Source organism: Anabrus simplex, chromosome 7, assembly GCF_040414725.1.
Source record: "Anabrus simplex isolate iqAnaSimp1 chromosome 7, ASM4041472v1, whole genome shotgun sequence".
Lineage (NCBI taxonomy): Eukaryota > Metazoa > Arthropoda > Insecta > Orthoptera > Tettigoniidae > Anabrus > Anabrus simplex.
In genome coordinates, this window is record NC_090271.1 from 115,539,939 (window position 1) to 115,566,605 (window position 26,667).

The 26,667-nt window shown below is 41.2% G+C and overlaps 1 protein-coding gene across 1 annotated transcript in view; it reads left to right on the top strand.

The window, feature by feature from the left end:
* Positions 1–25,476, top strand: part of LOC136877324 (esterase FE4) — an 82,015-nt gene extending 56,539 nt beyond the window's left edge. The window contains exons 8-9 of the mRNA XM_067151266.2: positions 22,286–22,409; positions 25,231–25,476. Of these exons, the coding sequence (XP_067007367.2) occupies positions 22,286–22,409; positions 25,231–25,393 (287 nt within the window). The 3' untranslated portion in view covers positions 25,394–25,476. The remainder of the gene's footprint in view (positions 1–22,285; positions 22,410–25,230) is intronic.
* Positions 25,477–26,667: the final 1,191 nt, after the last annotated feature.

The window sequence follows — 26,667 nt, forward strand, 5'->3', positions numbered from 1 at the left end:
TATGCGTCCCATTTAACAGAGAAATAAGAAGTTCCGGTAGAGGAGTTAGATGATTTAATTTAATTTTTCCGGAAGAGCAGCACATTCCCTCTGGCTCTTGCTTCCATTTGAGAGCCCTACAGAAAGGGCACACTTTACTCAAAGACCCTATATGGGCTCTTGGATGGTAGTCGATAAGAGGGTTATAAGCAAATGCACTTCGCTGCTTTTCATGCCATGGAATCATATTAGGACACCTAGATTCAATTGACGTTGAATGTAATTCTCTAACATTGGCATGTCTCACTCTATCTTCATCTAACCGTCTGAGATATTCATCAGTGGTCTCTGATGAACGTCTTTCTGCTGCACGTTGTCTTTTCTCTTCCTGCTGGACATTTTGCATTTCGTTTAACGATGCGTAGGTACTTCGTCGTTGTGTTAACGCCTGAGCATATTCCTCCGCAGCTAGGTTTTCGCGTGTGAGGGAATGGTGCTCTCTGTCATGCTCCATTCGAGCCATCCGCTGATCCTCTGATTCTGTTTCTCTTAAACGCATCTGTCTAAATCTTTGCGATCTGAGTATTGCCTCGCGGTCTGAAGCAGTCTCAGACGCCCTAGATGTGGACTGGCGTGCTCTCTGTGAGCGAAGCCTGGCCTCGCGCTCAGAAGCAGTCTCCGAATCACGGTCAGTGCTCTTCCTCAGTCTGTCTGCATTGAGTCTGGCTTCGCGGTCTGAAGCAGTCTCAGACGCCCTAGATGTGGATTGGCGTGTTCTCTGTGAGCTAAGCCTGGCCTCGCGCTCAGAAGCACTCTCCGAATCACGGTGAGTGCTCTTCCTCAGTCTGTCTGCACTGAGTCTGGCCTCGCGGTCTGAAGCACTCTCAGACGCCCTAGATGTGGACTGGCGTGTTCTCTGTGAGCTAAGCCTGGCCTCGCGCTCAGAAGCACTCTCCGAATCACGGTGAGTGCTCTTCCTCAGTCTGTCTGCACTGAGTCTGGCCTCGCGGTCTGAAGCACTCTCAGACGCCCTAGATGTGGACTGGCGTGTTCTCTGTGAGCTAAGCCTGGCCTCGCGCTCAGAAGCAGTCTCCGAATCACGGTGAGTGATCTTCCTCAGTCTGTCTGCATTGAGTCTGGCCTCGCGCTCAGAAGCACTCTCCGAATCACGGTGAGTGCTCTTCCTCAGTCTGTCTGCACTGAGTCTGGCCTCGCGGTCTGAAGCAGTCTCAGACGCCCTAGATGTGGACTGGCGTGCTCTCTGTGAGCTAAGCCTGGCCTCGCGCTCAGAAGCACTCTCCGAATCACGGTGAGTGCTCTTCCTCAGTCTGTCTGCATTGAGTCTGGCCTCGCGGTCTGAAGCAGTCTCGGAAGCCCTCAATATCTTAACTTTTTTAGCTTTTGATATGGACCGTCCAATGTTAATTCGCTTCCTAGCAGGCATGGTCAAAGGAACAGTCACAAAAGTGTCGAAACCCAATCAGTAACTCTGTAATGGGCAGCAAAGTGCATGTGGTGGTGATTATTTTCTGTTGGTGACGGTGGTGTTGGTGATTATTGTTTTAACAGGACGTACAACGGGGCAACTATCCTCTATTAACACTAATCAGAAGAAAACTGAAAGAGATCCGATACTTCGAAGAATGAAGTTATCGGCAAAATAAAGGGAAGGGCCGCAATGAGCTCGAAAATATCAAAAACAGAAACCCCTCCCAGAGCAGAAACTGGGAAGGCAGGAAGTACTAAGGGGTAATAGTCAACAAAATAGAGGTAGTTGTGATTATTGTTTCGAGAGGTAGTACAAATGCGCAACAATCTTCTGTTAACACTAATCAGAACGAAATATGAAGAGATGCGATACTTCGAAGAATGAAGATATCGGAAAAGGAAGATAAAGTCCACAAAGGGGTTAAAAATCGCAATCAGCAACAGAATTGAAATGGCCGTATTGGTGATTGTTTCAAAAGGAAGGACAACTCCTCAACAATCCTGCCTTATCACTAATCAGAACGAAATTGAAAGAGATCCGATACTTCGAAGAATGAAGATATCGGCAAAAGAAAGGGAAAGGCCGCAAAATGCTTCCAAATAACAACCACAAACCCCGCCCAGAAAAGAATTTCAGATGCAGTGGTTCCCAATGAAATTAGAGTATCCGAAAATTTCTAAAGTGGAAATAAATTAACGTACCGTCGCAACACTTCTGAAACAGGAAACAATATTTCAGATATTTTTAAACGCAATAACTGACATGAACACTCACATAGATATGTTAACAATCTCAGTTAGAAAGTAACAATGTAATACAGAGAAGAACTAAGCGCCACCAGTGTGAATACCATTAAGCAGTCAAGTTCCTTTTGCTCAGAGCAATATTGATTTCGGTTACGCTTATCGACATGGATGATATAGACTGCTGAAGCTGACCGAAGTAGCTGTTGCCTGTGACTCACGGGTGGCCCAGATTGGTTGCGCAGTAGTGTCGTAGGACAGGTATCCTAATTAGGATAAAACCTTCAATACTGGTATTTTGAAGGTTTATGATGAGCCGAAATTATTATGTTATTATATTTATGTTTCGTGTCCATGGACGTATAACGTGCGGACGTACGGCACACAGATTTCCAATATGGCGTCAAGGAACAGCACCATTAGATATCTGATGTAAAACATGTATAAATTCTATGTAGATTGTTTTAGAGAGCGATTGTTTTCTTTTTTGTATTCCGAGAGAGGCACTGAATGTTTTCTTCTATCTGACAGGATAAGTTCGTAGCGATAATAAAGTTGCTTTTAGAATACGTAAAAGTGTTCTCGTGTGATATTTTTATTGCGTAAAATAGAAAATCGCATATAGAGAACGACAGTAGATGTTGGTTTTCCCCACAGGAGCACCGTGACTGTGTAGCACACAACCGCACGTGTATCTTATTTCTTTGTTTATAGCTGTCTCTCTTATAAAGGAAAGATTTCCATGTAACATCTGTACGTAATTTCTTTCCTTATATTGCTGTTGGTGTATATAGTGACCTACTGTATTTTGCGTAGCGTGTGCATCGTAGTTCGTTTCTGTGAACCGCCTGTTGCGTGGTGAAGGTGGGAGGGGGGGGGGAGGAATACATCCGGGTTATTCCCTGCCTGTCGTAACAGGTGACTGAAATCGCCCCAGGGGTCCTTAACTTGGCAGGGTGGGCTCGCGACCACGGACCCTTTTAGGTGCACTTACTTATGCCACGCTCCTCACTTTAGCTATATTATCCGAACTTCCGTGGTCTATTCTTGTTCTTTGCAGACTCCGACGGCATAAGAACATTCGAGGCCTCATTTCCACGCCCTTCGCGGATAACTTAATTTCGGAAGAGTCGGATTCCTCCATTTTTGTCACTGATTACTGTTAATATAGGATGGTTGCCCCGTTGTAGTTCCTCTTGAAACAAAAATCAGCACCATCACCACTCTCTTCTCTCATCCGACTTGTGTTCTTATGTTTGAGAGATCTCGGGAGTTGGCCCAATTTTAAGATCGTATGCCGTTCCTGAGGCCAACCGAATGTGGAGGATTGTATTGAACAATTACGCCTTTCTGCTGGGATTCAATCAATCAATCAATCAATCAATCAATCAATCAATCAATCAATCAATCAATCAATCAATCAATCAATCAATCAATCAATCAATCAATCAATCAATCAATCAATCAATCAATCAATCAATCAATCAATCAATCAATCAATCAATCAATCAATCAATCAATCAATCAATCAATCAATCAATCAATCAATCAATCGATCGATCGATCAATCAATCAATCAATCAATCAATCAATCAATCAATCAATCAATCAATCAATCAATCAATCAATCAATCAATCAATCAATCAATCAATCAATCAATCAATCAATCAATCAATCAATCAATCAATCAATCAATCAATCAATCAATCAATCAATCAATCAATCAATCAATCAATCAATCAATCAATCAATCAATCAATCAATCAATCAATCAATCAATCAATCAATCAATCAATCAATCAATCAATCAATCAATCAATCAATCAATCAATCAATCAATCAATCAATCAATCAATCAATCAATCAATCAATCGATCGATCAATCAATCAATCAACATACATACGGAGTAATTAAGGAAGAAAATAATAGTTAAGAAATCTGACATTAATGGAAAATAGATTATAATAACTGAGGAGAGCCGGATGACGACAAATATGTAAATACCAAGTGAATGTATTGCTCTTACTTATGCCCCTCAATAAATTATGCTGGTGTGAGTTATGGATATAAGAAAGCCGTAACAGAGGAGCAAATTAGGCGCAGGGATTCTTAGGTAAACATATAAGATGACTAATGGTGTTATTACTGAAGCTGTTCGAGAACGGTTATAGGCCTAACCTCCAACGATATTCCGCCATTATCCCGCAGAATGGCCGATTGACACCTCTCTTGTTATTCTACCGCCCCCACCCACAGGGGGACGTTGTCGGTCTGTCGGTCACTCAATGCAGAGCATGGTACCAGCAGAAAATTGTAAATTTCTCCGTCATGTGAAGAGTAAGGTAAATTATGAACATAACGAAAGTTGTTTATAATGAAGAGACGTTTCACGTACGGTAAACGAAGTTTACAGAAAATCAATAGTATAAGAGAAAAAGGAGGAAAACCATTCTGGTTTTCCTATAAACCCCCCATCTATTGTAATATTTTAAAATGATATGCACATAGAAACCTTCCCCGGGATGAGCATACTCTAAATATGAAGTTTGGTTGAGATCTATTTAGCCGTTTCGACGTGATGGCTTTCGTATAAACACCCCGTGTATTGAAAGATTTTAAAATGATATGCATATCGAAACCTTCCCCGGGATAAGTATACTGTAAATATGAAGTTTGGTTGAACAGACAAACAGACAAACAGACAAACAACAAACAAACAAACAGACACGAAACGTAAAAACCACCGATTCGGTCTTGAGTTGACCTAAAACGGATAAATATCTGAAAAATTGGCAAAACAAAAGAAATTACAGACAGCGGACCCCCTACAATTTTATTTATATAGATAATTTCGCTGCTGTAGAATCCTGGAGCTGACGTTGCCATGGTACGGTATTCTACATTGTATTCGAATATCGAAGTAAATAGTGTACATGCAGTAAATAAGATAGTTTAAAAATTGCATGTCTCTTAGCGTTATCCGAGAAAGAGCATGGGGAGGTCCCCGTACGTTTCCAATGTAAAGTGTTTGTTACGGATTTGTGATATAACGTCAGGCTCACTTGCCTACTGGCATTCACAATCAGGTTGGGAAGTTTACATTATAATTGCAGGCCCCATTGCCTACTATGCGGACAGAATCGATTTGGGGAGTTTTCGTTAAAATGGCAGCCCCCCTTTCCTACCTCCAGACAGATTACAGTTTTTATTATAATGGCAGGCAATTACCCTACTATCACTCGAAATTGAGTTGTGCAGTTATCATTATAATGACAGGCCCCTTTTCCTACTGCCAGCCAGCGTACTGCCAGTCACACCAAGTTGGTGAGTTTCCATCAAAATAGCAGGCCACTATGCCTAATGCCAGTCACATTTTAGATGAGTACATTTCTTTATAATGGCGGGCACCCTTGCCTACTGCCAAACACAATCGGGTAGGGGAGTTTTAAACAAAACTGCATGCTCACTTACCTTCTGCAAGTCAAATCGAGAAGGGAACTATTCATTACAATTGTAGGCCTTCCTTACTAATGACAGTTACACAGGAGTTGGAGAAGGAACCCTTTCCTACTGCCAGTCAAAGTCGGTGTGGGGAGTACTGATTACAATAGCAGACCGACCCTTTCTCGATCGCTAAATCGACATCAGTGAATATATATAGATCGACATACGAAAGTATATGCGTGTTTATAATATTGAAGACCTTCATTTACAGATTAACTGCTACTAAACGTACGTCATATCGACAAAGGATTATACCATAAGACACGCCGGATTTAGTGGCCTAAATGGCTGGTCCAATGATATGTCATCTATTCTTGGGTCAGATTTAGAAACGTGGAACAGGGTAAAGGTTTTGTAAGATCATCTCACATTACATTACTTTTCGGATAATAATGTGACAGCTACATACGTAGCATTTGGCTCACATATGGCTACTGAGTGGGCCAATTTTCGTGAAGAGTTTGATGATTCTGTATTTCATATAAGTAATTGAAAGTATGAATAATGCATGTGAAAATTCCAAATTGACTTAACATCGATTAATAGAGAAAAATCAAACGTAAAAGGGATACAGATACGGCATAAAGTCATAAGACCAAGGTTGTAGATCATTCCAAATTGAACGGAGATTGTGCAATCCGTTACGTGATAGGAATTTCCGAAGGTCTACACCATCATTAAAATTGCCTGCATATTTCGATATTCTTCGGGGAAAAAAATGAAAAATTTAATGATATAGGATTTTTCATTCGTTACAGGCTAAAACGTATAATTTTGTCAAATTTCAATTATCTTCTTATTCTTCTGGCAGATTATGCCACAATGTGGATTTTGGGCGAGGCGGGTAAAAATTAGGACTTTCAGGAAATCAAAAATTATGGAGATTGTTATTATTACCCCTTAAACGGAAAGCTGTACGAAAATTTCGCCAAAATAGTCAGTGTAGAGGTACACAGTCGTTACGATTTGATTTATACAGATAAGGAATCTGCTCCATGTAAAACACCTTTTGGGCTATGTCCGCTGGACTTAACCTGCAAAAGTGACCATTCATGATATCTCCCTTATTAATCCTCCTGACGAAAAAATGCACATGAAAAAAAGGTTTAGAGGTGGAATTCCATCAGGTTTGGTCGATTTCCAGTCAGGTTGGTCTTGTTCTGTATATATTGTGGAAGAGTAAAATCACCATTTCGGTTCCTTATAAACCGCCAGTCCATTCCGGAACATGAAATGTTATTTACGTTTAAAACCTACCTTTGGACAGGTGGATGCTAAATATAAATTTTGTTTCGAATGTCTTCAGTAGTTTTCAAGTTGTAAGGAATACGCTTTACACGCACCCGCTCGTGAGTTAAGTCCGATGGGACTTGTACAGAAAAACGGTCCTTTAATGATATCTCCCTTATTGATCCTCGTATCGAAATGATGCACATGAGAAAAAAAGGTTTAGACATTAATTTCTACCAAGGTAGGTAGACTTCCATAAACTTTTGTTGTGTATATTTTTTGGAAGTGCAAAATCACTGTTTCGGTTTCGTATAAACCCCCAGTTAGTTCAGGGATTTAGAAACAATATTTGCCCTGAAACCTATCAAGGACAGGTGTATTCTAAATACGAATCTTGGTGGAAATGCATCCAGTAGTTTCTAGCATTCACGTACATACGGCGTAATTAAGGAAGAAAATAATACAGTTAAGAATGTTGAAACTAATAGAAAATGGATTATAACTGAGGACAGCCGGATAACGACAAATAAATAAATGCCGTGAGTTATGGATATAATAAAGCGCTAACAGAGGAGAAATTTAGGTTCAGTGATTCTTAGGTAAACAAATATGAAGATGACTAATGGTGTTATTACTTAATCTATTCGAGGGCGGTTATAACCTCCAACGATATTCCGCCAATATCCCGCAGATGAGCCGATTGATGCCTCTCTTGCCATCTACCCAAGGAACAACCACGAATTTAAAAGCATGATGAGGAAAATGGCAATACGTTACTTCCCTACTGGCATGCAGTCAGAGACGTTGCCATGGTAACCTGTAGGTTCGTTGTCGGTCTGTCGGTCACTAAATGCAGAGCATGATACCAGCAGAAAATTGTAAATTTCTCCGTCATGTGAAGAGTAAGGTAAATTATGAACATAACGAAAGTTGTTTATAATGAAGAGACGTTTCACGTACGGTAAACGAAGTTTACAGAAAATCAATAGTATAAGAGAAAATAGAGGAAAACCACTGTGGTTTTCCTATAAACACCCCGTCTATTCAAAGATTTTAAAATTATATGCATATCCGAACCTTTCCTGGGATGAGTATACTCTAAATATGAAGTTTGGTTGAGATCTATCCAGCCGTTTCGACGTGATGGTGGGAAAACCACTCTGGTTTTCCTATAAACCCCCCGTCTATTCAAGGATTTTAAAATGATATGCATATCTAAACCTTCCCCGGGATTAGTATACTCTAAATACAATGTTTGGTTGAGATCCATCCAGCCGTTTCGACGTGATGGTGGAAAAACCATTCTGATTTTCCTATAAACCCCCCATATATTCAAATATTTTAAAATGATATGCATATGGAAAAGTTCCCCGCGATGAGTATCCTCTAAATATGAAGTTTGGTTGAGATCTATCCAGCCGTTTCGACGTGATGGTGGAAAAACCATTCTGGTTTTCCTATAAACCCCCTGTCTATTCAAGGATTTTAAAATGATATGCATATCAAAACCTTCTCCGGGATGAGTATACCCTAAATATGAAGTTTGGTTGAGATCTATCCAGCCGTTTCGACGTGATGGTGGAACAGACAAACAGACAGACAAACAGAAACAATTTTATTTATCCCCGCCCAAAGGAGTCCTATGAGTGCCTTACACAACAGTATATTTTTTTCCCAGATATTAAGTCTTATTTGTACCTATTTTGGTTGACAGCTATGCCCAAACGTACATGCATAATCTCACTGCTCTAGAATCCTGGAGCTGACGTTGCCATGGTTACGGCAGTTCATTTCTTTATCCGATTCCTAGAGCAGGGGTAGTGTGGTGCCAATATCTCCGTAACGGTTGGTTTTAGGGCCTTAAAACATGGTTTTCGGGCCCGGAGGGCTTACCGAGTTTTGTTCTTTGCGTCAAGAGGATTAAATTGAGCTTTGTCTCGTCCTTATACGACAAATTCGATATTTTGCCTATAATAGTATAAGAGAAAATGGAGGAAAACCGTTTTTACTATAAAACCCCCGTCTTTTCAAAGATTTTAAAATGATATGCATATCGAAACCTTCCCCGGGGTCAGTATACTCTAAATATGAAGTTTGGTTGAGATCTATCCAGCCGTTTCGACGTGATGGTGGAACAGACAAACAGACAGACAAACAGACAAACAGAAACAATTTTATTTATATAGACTAGCGAATGTACCCGTGCTTCGCTACGGTATTCTACATTGTATTCGAATATCGAAGTAAATAGTGTACATGCAGTAAATATGATAGTTTTAAAATTGCATGTCTCTTAGCGTTATCCGAGAAAGAGCATGGGGAGGTCCCCATACGTTTCCAATGTAAAGTGTTTGTTACGGATTTGTGATATAACGGCAGGCTCACTTGCCTACTGGCATTCACAATCAGGTTGGGAAGTTTACATTATAATTGCAGGCCCCATTGCCTACTATGCGAACAGAATCGATTTGGGGAGTTTTCGTTAAAATGGCAGCCCCCCTTTCCTACCTCCAGACAGATTACAGTTTTTATTATAATGGCAGGCAATTACCCTACTATCACTCGAAATTGAGTTGTGCAGTTATCATTATAATGACAGGCCCCTTTTCCTACTGCCAGTCACACCAAGTTGGTGAGTTTCCATCAAAATAGCAGGCCACTATGCCTAATGCCAGTCACATTTTAGATGAGTACATTTCTTTATAATGGCGGGCACCCTTGCCTACTGCCAAACACAATCGGGTAGGGGAGTTTTAAACAAAACTGCATGCTCACTTACCTTCTGCAAGTCAAATCGAGAAGGGAACTATTCATTACAATTGTAGGCCTTCCTTACTAATGACAGTTACACAGGAGTTGGAGAAGGAACCCTTTCCTACTGCCAGTCAAAGTCGGTGTGGGGAGTACTGATTACAATAGCAGACCGACCCTTTCTCGATCGCTAAATCGACATCAGTGAATATATATAGATCGACATACGAAAGTATATGCGTGTTTACAATATTGAAGACCTTCATTTACAGATTAACTGCTACTAAACGTACGTCATATCGACAAAGGATTATACCATAAGACACGCCGGATTTAGTGGCCTAAATGGCTGGTCCAATGATATGTCATCTATTCTTGGGTCAGATTTAGAAACGTGGAACAGGGTAAAGGTTTTGTAAGATCATCTCACATTACATTACTTTTCGGATAATAATGTGACAGCTACATACGTAGCATTTGGCTCACATATGGCTACTGAGTGGGCCAATTTTCGTGAAGAGTTTGATGATTCTGTATTTCATATAAGTAATTGAAAGTATGAATAATGCATGTGAAAATTCCAAATTGACTTAACATCGATTAATAGAGAAAAATCAAACGTAAAAGGGATACAGATACGGCATAAAGTCATAAGACCAAGGTTGTAGATCATTCCAAATTGAACGGAGATTGTGCAATCCGTTACGTGATAGGAATTTCCGAAGGTCTGCACCATCATTAAAATTGCCTGCATATTTCGATATTCTTCGGGGAAAAAAAATGAAAAAATTAATGATATAGGATTTTTCATTCGTTACAGGCTAAAACGTATAATTTTGTCAAATTTCAATTATCTTCTTATTCTTCTGGCAGATTATGCCACAATGTGGATTTTGGGCGAGGCGGGTAAAAATTAGGACTTTCAGGAAATCAAAAATTATGGAGATTGTTATTATTACCCCTTAAACGGAAAGCTGTAGGAAAATTTCGCCAAAATAGTCAGTGTAGAGGTACACAGTTGTTACGATTTGATTTATATAGATAAGGAATCTGCTCCATGTAAAACACCTTTTGGGCTATGTCCGCTGGACTTAACCTGCAAAAGTGACCATTCATGATATCTCCCTTATTAATCCTCCTGACGAAAAAATGCACATGAAAAAAAGGTTTAGAGGTGGAATTCCATCAGGTTTGGTCGATTTCCAGTCAGGTTGGTCTTGTTCTGTATATATTGTGGAAGAGTAAAATCACCATTTCGGTTCCTTATAAACCGCCAGTCCATTCCGGAACATGAAATGTTATTTACGTTTAAAACCTACCTTTGGACAGGTGGATGCTAAATATAAATTTTGTTTCGAATGTCTTCAGTAGTTTTCAAGTTGTAAGGAATACGCTTTACACGCACCCGCTCGTGAGTTAAGTCCGATGGGACTTGTACAGAAAAACGGTCCTTTAATGATATCTCCCTTATTGATCCTCGTATCGAAATGATGCACATGAGAAAAAAAGGTTTAGACATTAATTTCTACCAAGGTAGGTAGACTTCCATAAACTTTTGTTGTGTATATTTTTTGGAAGTGCAAAATCACTGTTTCGGTTTCGTATAAACCCCCAGTTAGTTCAGGGATTTAGAAACAATATTTGCCCTGAAACCTATCAAGGACAGGTGTATTCTAAATACGAATCTTGGTGGAAATGCATCCAGTAGTTTCTAGCATTCACGTACATACGGCGTAAAAACTAATAGAAAATGGATTATAACTGAGGACAGCCGGATAACGACAAATAAATAAATGCCGTGAGTTATGGATATAATAAAGCGCTAACAGAGGAGAAATTTAGGTTCAGTGATTCTTAGGTAAACAAATATGAAGATGACTAATGGTGTTATTACTTAATCTATTCGAGGGCGGTTATAACCTCCAACGATATTCCGCCAATATCCCGCAGATGAGCCGATTGATGCCTCTCTTGCCATCTACCCAAGGAACAACCACGAATTTAAAAGCATGATGAGGAAAATGGCAATACGTTACTTCCCTACTGGCATGCAGTCAGAGACGTTGCCATGGTAACCTGTAGGTTCGTTGTCGGTCTGTCGGTCACTAAATGCAGAGCATGATACCAGCAGAAAATTGTAAATTTCTCCGTCATGTGAAGAGTAAGGTAAATTATGAACATAACGAAAGTTGTTTATAATGAAGAGACGTTTCACGTACGGTAAACGAAGTTTACAGAAAATCAATAGTATAAGAGAAAATAGAGGAAAACCACTGTGGTTTTCCTATAAACACCCCGTCTATTCAAAGATTTTAAAATTATATGCATATCGGAACCTTTCCTGGGATGAGTATACTCTAAATATGAAGTTTGGCTGAGATCTATCCAGCCGTTTCGACGTGATGGTGGGAAAACCACTCTGGTTTTCCTATAAACCCCCCGTCTATTCAAGGATTTTAAAATGATATGCATATCTAAACCTTCCCCGGGATTAGTATACTCTAAATACAATTTTTGTTGAGATCCATCCAGCCGTTTCGACGTGATGGTGGAAAAACCATTCTGATTTTCCTATAAACCCCCCATATATTCAAATATTTTAAAATGATATGCATATGGAAAAGTTCCCCGCGATGAGTATCCTCTAAATATGAAGTTTGGTTGAGATCTATCCAGCCGTTTCGACGTGATGGTGGAAAAACCATTCTGGTTTTCCTATAAACCCCCTGTCTATTCAAGGATTTTAAAATGATATGCATATCAAAACCTTCTCCGGGATGAGTATACCCTAAATATGAAGTTTGGTTGAGATCTATCCAGCCGTTTCGACGTGATGGTGGAACAGACAAACAGACAGACAAACAGAAACAATTTTATTTATATAGATTTTTACACTCGTTCTTCACCTCCTTTCCATCCCCGCCCAAAGGAGTCCTATGAGTGCCTTACACAACAGTATATTTTTTCCCAGATATTAAGTCTTATTTGTACCTATTTTGGTCCCTAACCGACGGAAAAATTCCAAGATGTTCAAATTTTTCACTTTTACCCCCCCAAGGTATCGAAATATGGAGGCAATTTTAATGACTGTGCAGACATTCCTTTTGAGCTATTTTTTGGCTAAACGGTAAGTCGTATCACAAAACGGATGGCACAATGTCCCTTCAATTCGGAGTCAAGACCTCAAGAATATACGAAGTTAGAAATTCCAGTCATAGTCGAATTGGGAAGGATTTTTATAATAGCAAGCCCCTTACCTACTGCAATTCACAATCGAGTTGAGGAGTTTTAATTATAATAGCACTCCCCCTTGCCTACCACCAGTGTCAATCAAGCTCGAGAGTTTTCATTTTAAGGGCAGACCCCCTTACCTAGGGCCAAATTTTAAGGGCAGACCCCCTTACCTAGGGCCAATCGCAGTCAATTCGGAGAATTCCCATTTTAACGTAGGTCTTCTTCCCTATTCCCAGTCAGTGTCGATTTGGCCAGTTTTCATTATGTTGGCATGCCCCCATTTCTACTTCCAGATAATCAACAGTGTGCTTGGAAAAATTAAGTAACACTGATGATCTTCCCATAATTAGGAGTCTATTCGTTTATGGGATCAATTTCATTTAATTTGTCACCAGTACACGTACTGAAGCGAAGGAAGAACAGAGTCATTGAAGAACCTCTTGATAAACAATGTTTCGTGTTTTATTTTCTGGTGCACATATAAACAGGGACTTGCTGCTGCTGACTCGGGAACATGCGACGTACAGTTGCCCGTGGGAAAAGCAGGGTGATCTGAGGTCAAGTCCAGCAATACTCAACGTCTGGCCCTGGGATTTATTAATAGTCATCGCAAAGCAGAGGCTGACTGGAAACTGCAGACGCTTGAACTCAAACGGGTAGTTGGTTGGGATTAGTGGTATCCGCGGGATAAGAACTGACTCTCCTTCACCGCATCCAGTCATGATAGTTGCCTCTATCACATGTTTGTGGAGGGCGTTTACCTGAAGTCTTGTCCCATTGCACAAATTAGGTGGGCTGAGATTGCGCATGAGTATGATTGGTGCGCCGATCTTTAAGGTAATTTTGTGCGATGGAAGCCCCGGAGCCGTTATAGAATTCAGGAACTCAGGAGGATAGTGAACTGCGTCGTCAGAGTTGATTACTTCATTGACAGACGTATAAACTGTCTCCTCGCCGTGGAACATTGTGAGGATAGTCGAATTAATGTACGCCGCTTGTTCATTAGTTGGAGTTAAGATCGCTCTGCAGCAGAGCCATGAGATTGGTTTGCTCCTGGATGCGGTGAAGGAGAGTCAGTTCTTATCCCGCGGATACCACTAATCCCAACCAACTACCCGTTTGAGTTCAAGCGTCTGCAGTTTCCAGTCAGCCTCTGCTTTGCGATGACTATTAATAAATCCCAAGGCCAGACGTTGAGTATTGCTGGACTTGACCTCAGATCACCCTGCTTTTCCCACGGGCAACTGTACGTCGCATGTTCCCGAGTCAGCAGCAGCAAGTCCCTGTTTATATGTGCACCAGAAAATAAAACACGAAACATTGTTTATCAAGAGGTTCTTCAATGACTCTGTTCTTCCTTCGCTTCAGTACGTGTACTGGTGACAAATTAAATGAAATTGATCCCATAAACGAATAGACTCCTAATTATGGGAAGATCATCAGTGTTACTTAATTTTTCCAAGCACACTGTTGATTATCTGGAAGTAGAAATGGGGGCATGCCAACATAATGAAAACTGGCCAAATCGACACTGACTGGGAATAGGGAAGAAGACCTACGTTAAAATGGGAATTCTCCGAATTGACTGCGATTGGCCCTAGGTAAGGGGGTCTGCCCTTAAAATGAAAACTCTCGAGCTTGATTGACACTGGTGGTAGGCAAGGGGGAGTGCTATTATAATTAAAACTCCTCAACTCGATTGTGAATTGCAGTAGGTAAGGGGCTTGCTATTATAAAAATCCTTCCCAATTCGACTATGACTGGAAATAGGAAAGGAGATCGGCCGTTATAATAGCAACTTCAAACTCGACTGTGACTAGCACTGGTAAACTCTACCAGCATTGATGATGAAAACTCCCCATTTTGAATGTGACTGGTAGTAGGCAAGGGGAACTGCTACTATAATTAAAACTCCTCAACTCGATTGTGACTCGCAGTAGGCAAGCGGGACTACCATTATAACCAAACCTCGCCAATTACACTATGACTGAATATAGGAAAGAGGGCTGTGGCTATAGATAGGCAAGTGGGCCGGCCATTATAATGAAACCTACGCAAGTCCATTGTGACAGGCAATAAGAGAAAGTATGCCTGACATCATAACTAAAGGGTGTATTCTGCCCGAAGGCAGGTCCGAACCTCCGTAGAGGTGTGCCTGAGCCGGAGTTTACGTACGGTAGGGTGGCCAGTCCCTTTCCGCTCCTCCATTCCCTTAACCCCACCCAACAGCGCGTGGCAACCCATCCAAATCTTGACCACGTCCAGTGTTGCTTAACTTCGGAGATCTCACAGGATCCGGTGCTTCAACACGGCTACGGCCGTTGGCTGTCATCATAACCAAAGCTGCTCAAATCTACTGTCTGTAGCGGTAGGGAACCTTCCACCTCGACTGTGACTGGCAATAGGCAAGAGGATCTGCCACTGTAATGAAAATACCCCACGTCGGTTGTGACTGGCAGAAGGTAAGGGGGCCTGCCAATATAATTTTAACTCCTCAACTCAATGTTTTTCGCAGTAGACAAACTGGAATAATATTACAATGAAAACTGTCCAACTTCGTTGTGACTGCCAATACGCAAGGGGGCCTGGCAATATAATCAAAACACGATAACCGGAAATAGGAAAGAAGATCTGCCGTTATCATGGGAACCCCCAAATTGACTGGGTTTGGCAGTAGCAAGGGGACCTACTTTTATAACCCACACGCCCGAACACATTTTTGATTGGTAATAGGCAAGAAGGCTTGACATTGTCATGAAAAGTCGCCAACTTGATACTAACTGGCCATAGGCAAGCGGAAATGCCATTTCAATGAAAACTTCGCAAATCAACAGTGACTGGGGATAGCAAAGACGACCTATAATGATAATGGGAACCTTGAAATTCGATTGTGACCGCCTGCCCACCAGTGGGCCTGCCATTATATTGAAGAACCCTAAATACATTTCGCTAACAGTAGACAAATGGGCCTTCTTTTCTAACCGAAACTTTCCAACTCATCTGACTGGGAATAGCAAAAATGATCTACCGTAATAACGGAAACCCTCCACCTCGACTGTGACCGGCACTAAGTAAGCAACCGAGCTCGATAGCTGCAGTCGCTTAGGTGCGGCCAGTATCCAGTAATCGGGGGATAGTGGGTTCGAGCCTCACTGTCGGCAGCCCTGAAGATGGTTTTCCGTGGTTTCCCATTTTCACACCAGGCAAAAGCCGGGGCTGTACCTTAATTAAGGCCACGGCCGCTTCCTTTCACTTCCTAGGCCTTTCCTATCCCTTCATCGCCATAAGACATATCTGTGTCGGTGCGACCTAAAGCAAATTGCAAAAAAATAAGTAAGCAGAACTGTCATTATAATTAAAACTCCCAACTCGACTCTGACTTCTACTCGAACTCCCCAATTGGACTAATACTGTCGGTAGACAAGTCCGCTTGCCATTATAGTTAAAACTCCCCAACTGATTATCATTGGAAAAAGGAAACAAGATATCCCATTGTAATGGGAACTCTCCAACTCGACAGCGACTGGAAGTACACACGATGGCCTGGCATTAAAACGGAAAAACTCCATCACGTTTTTGATTGCTAACACCCAAGGCCACCTGCGATTTCATGATACTTCCCCAACTACACTATGACTGGAAATAGGGAAGGTATTTTCATTATAATGGCACGTTCCCTTTACTACTGTCAGTCGCAGTCGAATTCGAGTGCTATCATGATGCCGTGTCATAAGAGGCGACTACAAGCAACCTCAGGGGCTGTTAAGTAGGGAGTATGGGTTGGCGATCGCGGGGCCTTAGCTGAGTCCTGACATTGCTTCTGTTTCCTTGTGCTAGGCTTCTCACTTTCATCTATCCTTTTCGACCTCCCTTGGTCAACTTTCGTTCTATTTCAACTCGCACGGTATTACGTGTGGAGGCCTTTCATTTTCACGCCCTTTGTGGCGAGGGGGGGAGTGATATATACAAATAATCGAAAATAGTGTCGAATCCATAGATTTCGGGGTCGCTGACATGAATACTGACACTTCGGATTTTTTAAAGTTCAACTTCAGCCCCCTTTGCGGTGGGGGCGTACAAATATAACCTACTATGTGGAAAAAGTACTGTGGGAGCAAGACGCCCCTAGAACCCCTCGGTAGGGGGGTGAAATATAATATATATATTAATAAATTGAAGTCGCTTTGGAGACTCACCTAAGGGTCCGTGGTCGCGAGCCCACCCTGCCAAGTTACGGGCCTACTCACTGCCTTTACAGTAATTTACGGAGGAATCCGTATACAATGTAGAGTACCGTAGCGAAGCACGGGTACATTTGCTAGTAATAGTATAAGAGAAAATGGAGGAAAACCGTTTTTCCTATAAAACCCCCGTCTTTTCAAAGATTTTAAAATGATATGCATATCGAAACCTTCCCCGTGGTCAGTATACTCTAAATATGAAGTTTGGTTGAGATCTATCCAGCCGTTTCGACGTGATGGTGGAACAGACAAACAGACAGACAAACAGACAAACAGAAACAATTTTATTTATATAGAATAGATAGATTTCTATATCTGCATGGATTGATGACATATCGCAGTTACTGTGGATTAATGGACAAATACTTCCCTATGTGATTTCATTTCTCCCTCCAGTGCACACAACAACGTAAAACGAGGTTTAATAAAAATAATGTCACTAGAAAACCTGTGTTCGACAGACTGAAACCTTTTTAACCGAGCTCGATAGCTGCAGTCGCTTAATTGCGGCCAGTATCCAGTATTCGGGAGATACTAGGTTCGAACCCCACTGTCGACATCCCTGAAGGTAGTTTTCGGTGGTTTCCCATTTTCACTCCAGGCAAATGCTGGGGCTGTACCTAATTAAGGCCACGGCCGCTTCCTTCCCACTCCTAGCTCCTTCCTGTGCAATCGTCGCCATAAGATCTGTCTGTGTCGGTGCGACGTAAAGCAACTTGCAAAAAAAAAAAAAAAAAAAAAAAAAAAGAAAAAAAAGAAAAAAAAAAAGAAACCATTTATGAACGGACAGTATGCGCCGCGGCGATAGAAGAAAGCGTCTTGAAGGGAGAACGCCTCCGGTAACTGAATGTACTTGTGCTGATTGTTGGGAATGACGTCATATCCGATTATATCTCAGCCAATGCAAATACTAGTGCGTGCTTGAGCAATGGAGAATGGCGCATGCTGCATTTAATTAGGTTACAACAGCAAATAAATAGCCTCCTTGGCTCAGGCAGCAGAGTGCTGGCCTCTCAGCGCTGGGTTTCGTTGTTCAAATCCCGGTCACTGCATGTGAAATTTGTGCTGAAGAAGCGGAGGCGGGACAGGTTTTTCTCCAGCCACTTCGGTTTTCCCTGTAGTAGTGATAAAAGACCGCTTCTGGCCCAGGGGCTAATGGGCAAGATGGCCGCCACGCGCAATCTACCTCTAGCTACGCGCTACGTCCTCGGAGGTGGTGGTGGTGATTATTGTTTTAAGAGGAAGTACAACTAGGCAACCATCCTCTATATATCACTAATCAGAGGGAAAAATGGAAGGGATCCGACACTTGGAAAAACGAAGATATCGGCCAAAGTAAGACAAGGGCCACGAAGGGCGTGAAAATGAAAGGCTCCCTAGCCCTCGCAAACCTAATAGGGTCGGGGTCGGAAAAGAACAAGAGTTGACCAAGAGAGGTCGAATAGGAGAGATGAAAGTGAGGAGCCTGGCACAAGTAAGTGGAAGCAATGCCAGGACTCAGCTGAGGGCCCCGTGGTCGCCAACCCACGCTCCAAAGTTCAGAGCCCCTGAGGCCTACGTCCTCGGACACCTTCAGAAAATAGCTAGAGGTAGATTGCGCGTGGCGGCTATCTTGCCCATTAGCCCCTGGGCCAGAAGCGGTCTTTTATCACTACTCCCTGTCATCTTTTATTCCAGGAACACTCTCCAGTATCACTTCATTTCATCTGTCAGTCATTAATCAATGCCCCAGAGGAGTGTGACAGGCTTCGGTAGCCGACACAATTCCTGTCCTCACCGCTAGAGGGAAACTTCATTCATTCCACTACTGACCTGGTCGAATGACTGGGTACAGGCTGTGGATTTTCATAGCAGTAAATATACTTCTGGGGGTTGGTGGGTGGGTATCTGGCTCTCGTAGTGAACACATCTCTCCTCTACAAGGTATTTCACGTAAAACGTGCGTAATTTCTACTCCATTAGAATGCTGTGGAACAGGGATGGAAAATCTTTACCGGATAGGCTGTCAATTAAGGTCTTGTTTATTCCTTTTTATTGTCTAGTGTCACATCGGGTATTTTTCTTCAAAATCATCATGAAAACCTTCATTTACTTAATTTAGGTATTAGATTACATTACATATTTATCCGTTCATCTGAATATTCAATTATTTATTCTACAAACGCAGAGAATTTCATTAAAAAAAACAGGCACATTTTAAGAATAAAGTAATTCTTGCTTTAACAGAATAAAGTTTGTAAAAATATAGTCATATAATTTATTTATCAAATGTAATGTTAAAATATCGTCCCTTAAGGAACAATAGCGCGTATCTGGCAATGCTCTTCCTGTCCAATAATTTACTTAAGTCTGTCGCGCCTCCGGACCACATACTGATGTGCAGTCCATCAGAACAATTTTCGTTGAGTTCATTTTCTTATGCGCTTGAGTAAACAAAAATGAACCTTATATACACCATACTCTAGGAGTGGGTTATGTCATGCAAACATACATTCCTACAGTACGGTACAGTAAGGTTCATTTTCCTTTACATACACGCGTAGCGAAATGAACTCAACGAAAATTGTTCTGGTGGACTGCATATCAGTATGTGCCTGGGAGACGTGACCAGTCTTGAGAAACATAATGGACATGAAGAGCATTCTCAGATACGCGCTATTGTTTTATAAGGGACGATATATTACAGTATGTCGCTAGAAATGTGACCTATTTATTACATGCTTAAAAATGTTAATATTTGTCCGACATGTCACAGAAGTCGTGTTCGCGTGCCACCTAGTGGCACGAAGGCTGGTTGCCTAGTTGTACTTCCTCTTAAAACAGTAATCACCACCACCAACACGTAGTGGCACGCGTGTCATAGATTCGCCATCCCTGCTATAGAACTTCGTTAGTAAGCAGTGAAGTCCTACCACGTCAGTCGGCAATGTTCATTATCTCTTTTTAAAGAAGAAGGTCAAGGTATCCAGAAATGAGAGTTTGACATTGGTGCGACGCCATCGGGTGATGCAATAGTACTGCATCCTCGAGGTACTAAATTCGTCGTGCCGCGCGGTTGAAAGGAAGTGTAGCTCTGAACTTCGGCGCCGTAACACGTCATATGAGGTGTCATTTGGTTTATGCCAATCATTTTTACGTGTATTCGGGAAAACAAAATCAAGTATTAAACATTCGAAGAAATTGAAGTGTGGAGAATAGGGAAAAAATGTATTCCTTTCGTAAAATTATGTCGTGACACATGCCCATACCCATGATCGAAGTCGCATTCTAGTGAATAAAGCGGCTTCCAAATTGAAAAAAATCTTAAATCTTTAATATCAAGCGTCAAGAGGCTTATCAGGATCATCTCAAAATTAAGGCGGCTGGGCGTCGTGAGATGAGTTCCACAGCCACAGTGTTGGAAAATGATTTCGGGCTCATGATTTTGCAGACGTGGAAAGTGGTTTCACATTAATAAGTAAAATGTCAACAATAACATTTCGAACTCGTACGGACTGGGAACTTCATCCCGACAATATCTACTACACGGTATATATTTTTGTCAAAACTAGTGTCCATAACCATGTCACAGCCCCGTTGTATTCTTCGATGTTACCTGCTATAGTTTCCAAAAACAACTTAATCTTTCCAGTCGGTCGAGATCTGATAAATTTAAATATATATATGGTTGTGTGGTTAGGTTTTACAATAATAAAAAAACACCTGGTTAGATGTTAAAACAGCATGTCGCTGTTTTACTTGGCATAGTACAGAATAACCTAAGACACCTTTCATATAAATAGTCGTGATCTATACAGAGATAGAAGAACGATCTACAATCCGCATAAGAAATCAGTCTACAGTGATAAGAATTGAGGGATTTGAAAAATAATCAGCAATGCAGAAAGGAGTGGGGCAAGGATGCAGTCTTTGCCCCCTCCTTTTCAGTGATTTTTATAGAACAGACAGTAAAGGAAATCAAAGAGGAACTTGGAATGGATCACAATTCAAGGTGAGGGAATCAAAACCCTGCGATTTTCCAATGATATAATTATTTCATCCGAGTCTTCAGAAAATCTGGAGAAATTGCTGAATGGTATGAATTTTGTCCTGGAGAAGGAGCACAAGAAGGAACTAAATAAGTTCAAAATCCAAAACAAATTAATGGAGTGCAGTCGAAGTCGGGTGATGCAGGAAAAAATGAAGTCTTTAAAGGAAGTAGATGAATGTTGTTACTTGGATAACAAAATAGCTTAAGACGGTAATAATCAGAAAGATATAAAATGCTGATTAGCACAAACAAGGAAGGTCTTTCTCCAAATTGACTCAATCCGAACATCGATATAAGAATTATAATGACATTTTTGAAAAATTTATTCTCGAGCGCGGCATTGTGTGGAAGTAAAACATGGAAAATGTTCAGGAAACAAAAGAGAATTGAATCTTTCGAAATGTGGTGTTACAAAAGAATTCTAAAGGTGAGATTGGTAGATAGAATCACGAATGAAAAGATTCTTAATCGATTTAGTTAGAATAGATCGATTTGGATAAACTTGACGAGAAGAAGAGATGAAATGATAGGACACATTCTATGACACCCATTTGTATTTTGAGGGAAGTGTAGATGGTATGAATGGTAGGGGTAGGCCAAGGCATGAGTATGACAAGCATATTAGAGCACATGTAGGATGCAGTAGTTACGTAGGAATGAAAAAGGTTAACACAGGATAGGGTATCATGAAGGGCTGCATCAAACCAGCCTATGGACTCATGACTCAAACCAATACATTTTTTCTCCGATGGAGGTCAATTACGTTGATGTTTGGTTCCTTAAAATAACAGTCATTGTCATATTCTTTTGCAGAACATTGTATAGAGGTGATATCAGTATATCCCCTGAATGTAACGTATTAAACTGAACGGTTTCCCTTCCTAGTTTGTAAGCTGATTTAAACAGATGTAATAATATTTAAAATAAGAGCATTAATATTTTCAGCTCCGATTCGTTGGTACTGTATATTTCCAGGAGAAAATGCACTGTGTAATATGAATGTTCTCATAATTTTTAAATTCACGTCTCCCGGGTGCATTTGATAAATGCTGCAATTGATGAATGATACTGTTAACCCGCAGGCGCTGCACACGGCGATGATCTTGGATACATCTTCGATTTTGGAGTACAAGTTTCAGACGATTCTTTGGACGCTAAAGTGAGATCAAGAATGGTCACCTTGTGGACAAACTTCGTTAAGACTGGGTAAGTATCGGGATATTTCTTCTTTAGTGAAACGTAAGAACTTTACTTTCAACAGTATTCCGTTGCTTATTATTTGCTAGGTAATATGTAGACTACAGTGCCACAAGCAATCCCTCAAATGAATGTGCGTATTGGTCACTGGCGTCAAGCATTTACTCCCACAAAACATTCTTTTTTGAGGTTTAAATGTCGCACTAACACATATAAGGTTTCGGCGACGCGGGGATGAGAAAGGACTAGATTTGTGAAGGCAGCTGCCATGGTCTTAATTAAGGTACAAATGCAGCATTTGCCGAGTGTGAAAATAGGAACCTACGAAAAACCCTATTCAGATCTGCCGACGGTGTTATTCGAACCCACCATCTCACATCTACGCAAACCCAACTGCACGGTCAATTCGCTAGATAATCTTATTATTATTATGCATGCAGCACGTCTTTTGATAGAACGTCACAATGAAAAGAAGAAACCACCCCACATCGCTTTCTTGGATCTCGAAAAGGCCTTTGACATCGTGATATTACTTGGCATGCACTCGGGCTTCATGGTGTACCAGAATATGTTCGATGGATCCAGCTTCTGGATCGGAATGCCACAAGCTCTGTCCGATGTGCTGCTGAAATGTCTGCACCATTTCGCATTCATGTTGGCGTTCATCAGAGATCGGCTCTATTTCCGCCTCTGTTCAAGCTCTGTCTCGATACCATCAGCACAGAAGTGTTAACACCACGCCGTTGGAAGATCAGAAGAATGCACATGCGCGGTGAGGCACGGGGCCAAGGGATTTTCACCAGCAGAGCTAGTGATGCAATAGTTACCATAGCAACTCCGCTACTACTCAGGCGACTTATGTTATCTTCTACTGGCAGCTCTTCGCCCTTGTCAGTTGTAATCCAGCAAACTGCAAAGTGTGAGTCAATGTTTTCTCAGATAAGAGCTGATCTGTCTCGACAGAGCAGGAAGTTCCTGCTTGGAGGCCACATTCCTCATTCTTGCATTCTTCTGATCTCTACACAGTACTCTATGCTGATGATGTTATGGTCCCCTGTGAATCCCGTCAAGATTTGCAGTAACTAGTCCAACGTTGGAAATCTCCTTGGACACTGCAATTAAACGTCGGGAATACTGAGTACCTAGGCTGTGGGGTACAAAGTTATGGGTCAATTAACATCGACGACGTTGATATTCTCAAAACATCTTAAAATTTAAATATCTAGGATCACTTATCCATTCGAACGGTGACACGCTCCCAGATGGTCGAAGCAGAATAAACGCAACCTGAATGAAGTAGCGCCAAGTTACATTAGTCCTTTTTGATCGGAGAGTGCCAACATATCTGAAATCCAAAATCTATAGAACCATCATTAGACCAGTGGCACTGTATGGAACTGAGGGTTGGCCGGTCACAAGGATACACGAAGAACAGCTGCGTGTCATGCAGATGAAGATGCTTCCCTGGCCAATGGGATTCACTGGACTAGACCACATCAGAAATTGAGATGTATGAGTGGCATTTGGCGTGGCCCCAGTCCCTGGGAAAGTGCGAAAGAATCGGTTGCGATGGTATTGCCACGTCCTATGCAGAAACGATTCTTCAGTTGCGAGAAGGGTATTCAACTTAAGTCCTGAGAGCCGCAGACCACAGGGTGACCAAAGAAGCACTGGCTCGACATTCCGCGGGAGGACTACATGTGGCGAAAGTCTCTCCTGAAGATGCACAAGACCGCATACAGTGGAAAAGGAAGTGCAGAACTGCAGACCCTGGAAATAAGCGGGTTAACTGCTAAGGAGAAGAGAAGAAGAGGATTATTGTTATTAACATATTGAACACTAAACTTTTTCTCAAAGAAGAGGAAACATAAAACAGCCCATTTCGGCCTTGGTCTACAAGACGACTGCTGTCCAGCCAAATGAGTGCCGGTACTGCTCTGAAACGTGTTCAGCTTGATGGTATCTTCAGTTGCATGGTTTGATTTTCGACTAGGTCAGTTTTTCAGACAGTTGGCCTCATGAGGCTGAGTGAACGCTGTCAGAGCATTCAGTCCAGAAAGATCCCTACACTGACCGGGCATAGTACCCAGGGCCTGCGGGTAAGTGCTAAGCACGGTAATTTAAGAAGACTTCCAATACTGAGCGAATTGGGTGCTCTGGTCGGATCAGGTAGCTGTGAGCTTGCGGTGGAACCTCAGCGTTGGCAACCCAAAAGATGGCTTTCCATGTTTTCCCATTTTCACTCCAGGCAAATGCCGTAGCCATATCTTAAACAAGGCCACGGTTGCTACGTCTCCAATCCTAGCACTTTCCCATCCTGGAATCACGAAAAACCATCGATGGTCCGTGCAATGTTAAACACTCGACACCGAGCTTGATAGCTGCAGTCGCTTACGGGTGACGATTATCTAGTTATCGGGAGATAGTGGGTTCGAACCCCACTGTCGACAGCTCTGACGGGGGATTTCCGTGGTTTCCTATTTTCACTAATATTTAGAAATGTCATGATCCGTATTGAAATGGGATTACAACCCTCTTAATTTTAAATATTGTAATTCCTATTTTCACACCAGGCAAATTCTTGGGCTGTACGTAAATTAACGCCACGGCTGCTTCCTTCCCATTCCTAGGCCTTTCCTATCCCATCGTCGCCATAAGACTTATCTGTGTTGGTGCGACGTAAAGCAAAAAAATAAAAAAAGGAAAGAAAAACCTCGACAGAAGAACATGTTGGAAGACAAATGTTCATGATTGTAACAGTATACCATTTACGATAAAATTGGTGTCAGCTATATCTCACACTACTTTATTTTGTTCTCGTATATTTCAGGAATCCAACACCAGAGGTGACAGAAGAATTCCCTGCATGGCTTCCCTATACGAGTGATGCAACGAACTATTTGGACATCGGGTCACAGCTGCAGGCGAAGAAGGATCTGCATAAGCGCCGTATGGACTTCTGGGACAATCTCTACAGTTTGAAACAGACATAAAATGTATACACTGAACTTATATCTCGCATCACTGATACTTCTGTAAATATGTAATCTCTAATACATCTTATTAAATATTTTCTTCCAGAAGATAAAAGTGTATGGAATTATTTTTCTTATATATTATATCAGCTGTTTAATTTACAATTCGTACTGTTATTCAGAACATCAAATACACAAATTGTCTGTATAAACTAAGATGACTAAGATAATAATAATAATAATAATAATAATAATAATAATAATAATAATAATAATAATAATAATAATAATAATAATAATAATCAAATGACCTCAGCAATCATGTTCAAAAATCTTTTAATTTCTTGTCGTTTAAGCTGCCTGTATGTCAGTCTTGATGTTCAATTTTGCTCCACCAGATAGCAAAAATGAGGATCTCTTTTAGGTGATGTATGGCTGCGTTATAATTAATTTTGAGCGGTAAGCGCCAAATTTTTTACCAGAAATCCTTTCGTACGATATGGAGTGTCGGATGGACTTTAAACCGACGTTCAAAAACCAGACTAGCTCTGTCGGGTTTTAATCCACTATCTCCTGATCCGCAGGCCGATAGTCTACCAGTTATTCACAGATGGAGCTTATGACTGAAGTGAATCACAGTAATGAATATGTTTGTTACCTAAAGATAAATATCGAGCTTCGAAAAAGTTTTATTGGAATTCTTTTCACATTGTTTTTATAATTTGCTTTACGTCGCACCAATAGAGATAGGTCTTATGACGATGGGGGTTTAGGAAAGATTTAGTAGTGGGGATGAAGCGACTGTGGCCTTAATTAAGGTACAGTCCGTGCATTTGTCTGGTGTGAAAATTCACGGAAAACCACATTAAGTGTGTTCGAACCCACTATCTCTAGAATGCAATCTGACAGCTACCTGACTCAAATATGCGGCCACTCGCATTATAATTCTTGTTCCCCTACAGTGCATCTCTAAAATTTGAAAAATTTATAGTCAGTATTGTGCTACACTGGATACTACTACTACTACTAATAATAATAATAGCAATTGAAGAGCAATTTGGATTTAGAAGAGGAAGAAGCACTGTGCACGAAATAAGAAATCTACTGGGCGATATACATAACATCTTACGACTACCAAGGGGTAAATTTCACACAGTGTTCATAGATTTTTTCCAAGGCCTTCTATAATCTTAAAAGAAACATTATATCGTCGAAGCTTGATTCTCTTGTTGATAAATAATACTGTCATCATTTCGGACAATATAACTTCATCGAGGGAGATCACGCAGACA